Below are 5495 nucleotides of genomic sequence, written 5' to 3'. Positions count from 1 at the left end.
ATAGGTTTCTTCTTTAATTGATTCTTGTCTTGTCTATGTCAAAAGATAATAATGCAATGTTTCAGCTTGATCTGAGACTGGATGTTGGAGAAATAACGTGTACACACTTTTTACCAGACAGACAGACAGACAGACAGAGTGAGTTGATATAAACAACAATGTAATTAGGAGAAATGTTTATAAAGATTGAGTTCAAATAACACATTCATTTCAGTCTTTTTTTAAAAGTATGACGTCATCGATATCTGAGCTCAGAGATGATCGCCCGCCGCACTTTCGCTAAACACATCGCCATTCAACCGAGTGACAGTGTTTAGCGTCCTTGGCTACCATTCTGCTTTGTCGGGGGTGAAGGGAGATAATAGAAAAAATGCTTAAGGCCGACAACCAACAAGGCAACGCGCTTTCACTAAACGCCCATGAGATAAGATATTTATAGCCACGTATTGGTTATAACGCCGTTCCAACACATATACAGAGAGAGAGAGAGAGAGAGAGAGAGAGAGAGAGGCATAGGCAGTTACAAAAACTACCGATAGACTTTTTCAAACAGGCCACCAGTCCAAGTCACGTGACACAGAACGTCTTTAATAGATCAAACAAGAAATCAAGAAAAAAAAAAACCCAGCTCAACTATCCCTGATAGACTCATTTTTGGCTGTCGCTTGATCACTAATGTTTCGTATATGGACAATTAATTAAAAAAAAGGAAACCTTATCTTATCTTATATAATACAGACGTTACTTCAAAAAAGAAGACGATTACGTCCTACGCGTCATGCATTTAGTCATGCAAATTAACCAATGACTTAAATTCTGTCAAATCACTGGTTTTCCTGGCTAGCTCAGGCAACCCATTCCATGCTCTAATAGCACTAGGGAAGAAGGAGTATTTGTACAAATTTGTCCTAGCATATGGGACGAGGAATGTGCCTTTATCTTTGTGTCTTTCTGAGTATTTTATTAAATTTTGTTTTTGTATTTGAACATTATGGTTCATTTTTTTATGTATAATGGCTACTTTACTTTTGAGTCTTCTGTCCTGAAGGCTTTCTAAATTTAGTGATACGCTAAAGATTTTCACACTGAAAAGTTTCTAACAGGGACACCGATCATTTGGTTGACATTACTCTTGAAAGCAATAAAATATAGATACATTACAATTTAAATCAAGCAGACACAAGCTCCAAAAAACAACAACTGCCACACCAGAAGTTTAGCAGCCTTTCAAAGCGAAAATATGACTCTGGACTCCACAGTCATATCAATGAATCATCCATGATTCCAGCCATCAACAGTCTACTCTTCATTGACTCTACAGACATTAACAAAGAGACAAAGGCGTCACCCATGACTCCACAGCCCTCAACATTCACAGCCATGACTCACCCGTGACTCCACAGCCATCAGAGCCCGGTACATTGTAGATGAGAATACACCAATCTTTGCAGAGCCAAAAAGTAATAAAAATAGAATGGGATGTTCTCTAGGTTTTTATTGATTTTTTTTCTCCTAGTAGTATGTGTTTCTTTCTTTTTCCTATTACAATACTATATTGTAAATATATCAACTTCATATTTTTGCAATGAGCAGACGCAAATGTTTTTCCTCTGTGGTATTATAGATTCTTTTTTCAATATACTCAGTTCGTCCTTGTCGACACTGTATTGATGAATACATGAATCTGCGGTGTAGAGAGATATCTCTGGGAGAAGTCTTTGAAGTGTCTATGAATGGGATCTGTGAGGAATATCTGTGGGAGGAGTCTTTGAAGTGTCTATGAATGGGATCTGTGAGGAATATCTGTGGGAGAACTCTTTGAAGTGTCTATGAATGGGATCTGTGAGGAATATCTGTGGGAGGAGTCTTTGAAGTGTCTATAAAAGGCGTCTGAAATAGATATCTATGGGAGGTGTATTGGAAGTGTCTGTAAATGGTATTTTTGAGATATTAATACAACAACATCTTTAAGTGCATGAATTGATTAACTAATCACAGCCTTCACGGAGAACTGAACTTAACATCTTCAAAACGACAAGTAATCTTTTTTGCGATTAACACTTAGAAAAAGACAGAAATGTCTATTTTATTTCAGTATTTTTCAAATATTTATTTCTAATTAATTTCCCATCCACTAATTATCGACTTCACAAAGAAATGTCGCCTTAAATTGACCAGAACAAGGGACATCACTCATGAAAATACTAGCAGAAGTTATGTTTTGAACCCTCTTTAAGGCGAGACAACTTCCACCAGCAAGTGGTTTCTCTGATTCCCAGGCGAAGAACGTGACAGGTTTTGCACTGTGTTGAAAAATCCATTTATTTTCAGTGTTGTCATAGAAACCACCGACCCTGACATTGACCTTTATATTGATGGTCAGTATAAAGTCTGCGATGGCGTCAAACTCTTCTTTGTCGTCCAGTTCAGCCAGGTAACCATCGAGGGTGGAGCAGTACTGCATGGCACGGTGGCTGCTGGCGCCCATAATGTAACCGTAGTAGTAGCTGTGCTGTCGGTAACGTAAGGGCGCACTCTGAAAGAAAGTGAGCCTCGTATAGTTCAAGATGCTCTCCAGCGCAAAGAAGCTTGTCATCATGTCCAGTTTGCTGGAGCTGGTCAGGGAAACCGCTTCCCCCTCGGTGTTGATCACCGTCACTGCGCAACCAAACTGGGCGTCGTCTTTCAGAGCGGACGTCCGGACATGGATCCCCAGCATGTGCAGGGCACTGCTGACCACGCTGCCGCTCTCCACGGCTTTGATCGCCAGTCCGGCAGGGTAGATTGTAACGTTTCGGGTGCTGTCCATCTTGGCCAGATGGTCACCAGATGACCGGTAGATCTCAATAGCTTCCACTTTGGAAACATTGAGATGTGGACATGGTAAGAAGATCCGACAACGTAGAAACATTTGTGTCCCCTCCACGTGGTTGTTGGTGAACACGCCACTGTACAGCTGGGCACAACTGTTAGCTGGGAAACGAAATGAAAGAATATATATATATATATATATATGTATATATCAGAGGCGTAGTGAGGGGGGGATGGGACACGAAACCCCGGGCGCCTCCCTAAGGGGAGCGCCACACCTAACCTACATTTCTTTGGATTGTTCATGGAAAATGGGTCGGGGGACGCCAATACTGTACATTGCCCAGGGAGCACGCTTGGCTCACTACGCCTCTGATATATATATATATTTAAAAAAAATCACTGGCACGTATCTCAGTGATGGAGGAAAAATTAATTAATTACCACTAATCGATAAATAATTGGAAAACTTTTTGATTGGTTCATGTAATGTCATCGAAAATAAATAATCTTGCAAATTTCTACTACAACAGAGAATGGGAAATACTTGCACAAAACGTTACATTAGAAACAAATCTACATCTACTGTGGGTACTCTCAATAAGTAGTATTTATTTCCCTTTTGCGATACAAAAAAAAACAAAAAAACTACCAATGATTAATTAACTATTAGAATCATTTTTGACTGATTAGTCTTTTGTCAGGTACAGCAAACAATTTTGTAAGTTTCAATTTTTATCCAAGAATAGTCGTGAAAGACATAACTTGTACACACATTGTACCAGACAGACAGACAGTGTTGATATAAGCTTTGTAAAACAGACCATTGACATCAAACAATAACTTAGCTTTGTTGTAATTATCTAAGTTTTCTTAGTATCGCACTGTAAGGATTTGGCTTAGCAGACACCGGAAATCCCATCAGAGACAACAATAGGGTACATATAAGAGTTAAACCTTAAAAACTACAGTAAGATTGCTAAGTAACATTTCCGTGTAGGCTAGAGGTTCACTAGAGGTTCACTAGAGGTTCACTAATATATCTTTGTGTAACAAGAACAACACTAAAAAAAAAAATACTTTAAAAAAACAACAACAAAGTGTTATTGTTTTAATTAGTTTGGAAGAGTCTTGCATTTCTAATGTGCATCCGACCAAAAACATGATCAATCTGTTCGATTAGAAATATTTGTACCAAATGTTTTTGTTTAGCTTTTTCAAACCACTATGATCCTATCACTTGTCTGGGCCAGTTGTGAAAGGGGAAGAAGGGGACATTTTGTTGAATTTTCACACGATCGTTAAGGGGACTAATTCAACTTATACCACCACATCTGTAAAGTACTATTTCTTTCCCTTGTTCAAGATGCCAGACAAAATAGTAAACTATCAAAAGTTAATTAACTAATTGGTTATTTTCTTTTTATTGTTTCTTGTGTTGTCAGGTAAAAGAAAACAATTCTGCAAAATTTATATTTCAGCTTGATCCGACATTGGGTGAGGGGGAAATAACGTGTACAAACTTTTGACCAGACAGACAGACAGACAGAGTGAGTTGATATAAGCTTTGTTAAAAAAAAAGTAAATTTCTTCTTATTGTCAATGTAAAGATCACAATACGACAAAAAAAAAAAAAAAAAAAAAAACCCACAAAGATAACGTTCAGACCAGTGGCGTAGCTAGGGTGGGGAGGGGTGAAGAGAATCCCCCCCCCGGGCCCTCACTGGAGGGGGCCTCCAAATGAGTGTTTTGTTACAGGGGCCCGTAGAGAGATCAAGCTCCCCAAGCCCCCAAGTGATGAAAAAGTTCTAGCTGCGCCACGGTTCAGACAGTCATCTTAAATCTTTTATTCCATCTTGATCTTGACGACAATACTAAACGCGCCCTATATTATTATAGTTTTTGTGCATTGTTTACATATCAGAAGAGCAGTGGCGCTGGAATTAAAGCAGTGGCCTTGGATTAAGAGCAGTGGCGCTGAAATTAAAGCAGTGGCCTTGGAGTCAGAGCAGTGGCGCTGAAATTAAAGCAGTGGCCTTGGAGTCAGAGCAGTGGCGCTGAAATTAAAGCAGTGGCCTTGGAATAAGAGCAGTGGCGCTGGAATTAAAGCAGTGGCCTTGGAATAAGAGCAGTGCCGCTGAAATTAAAGCAGTGGCCTTGGAATAAGAGCAGTGGCATTGCATTAAGAGCAGCTGCGCCGGTTATTATTTATTGCGTCCGTATATAAACATTTTTAAATAACGTAAAACTAGAACATTTGCCATACTTACAAACGCTATACGTTCGACATGCTGCACTCAGTAATATTAACACACATAATGATGTAACCGTTTTCACGTGTGCCATATTTGTACTGAACAAAAGAGCACATTGCCAAGAAGCTGTGTAAAGGCTGGCGTAACATAGATACATGAAACCAAAACGAGCAGTGAATCTCAAATAAATTACAGCTATTGCAAATGCCATTTTAACAATACAGTAAAAGGTAAAGTTCCTCTTTCATACCTTGTGAACTATGGGGCCCACGGTTAACGAGTGTGTCACGTGGCCACCACAACGACCAACCGCCTTTACTCTCCCCCCAACTAATGTCAGGTACCCATTAGAACTGGGTGTACTCAGAGGCGATCCTAAAGATCCCGAAAGTAAAAATCCAAGTCTTCACCAGGATGGGAACCCTTGAC

The 5495-nt window shown here is 39.5% G+C and overlaps 1 protein-coding gene across 1 annotated transcript; it reads right to left on the bottom strand.

Moving 5' to 3' along the window:
• Positions 1 to 1576: 1576 nt before the first annotated feature.
• LOC106068712 (uncharacterized) lies at positions 1577 to 5186 on the bottom strand. The gene is made up of 2 exons (XM_013228165.2): positions 5082 to 5186; positions 1577 to 2973 (listed from the first exon to the last, which is right to left on the bottom strand). Exons 1-2 carry the CDS (start codon positions 5155 to 5157, stop codon positions 2135 to 2137), a joined length of 915 nt encoding a protein of 304 aa, XP_013083619.2. The 5' UTR covers positions 5158 to 5186; the 3' UTR covers positions 1577 to 2134.
• Positions 5187 to 5495: the final 309 nt, after the last annotated feature.

The sequence above is a fragment of the Biomphalaria glabrata genome, chromosome 11 (genome assembly GCF_947242115.1).
Source record: "Biomphalaria glabrata chromosome 11, xgBioGlab47.1, whole genome shotgun sequence".
Lineage (NCBI taxonomy): Eukaryota > Metazoa > Mollusca > Gastropoda > Planorbidae > Biomphalaria > Biomphalaria glabrata.
This window is presented reverse-complemented; position numbering and strand designations above follow the sequence as displayed.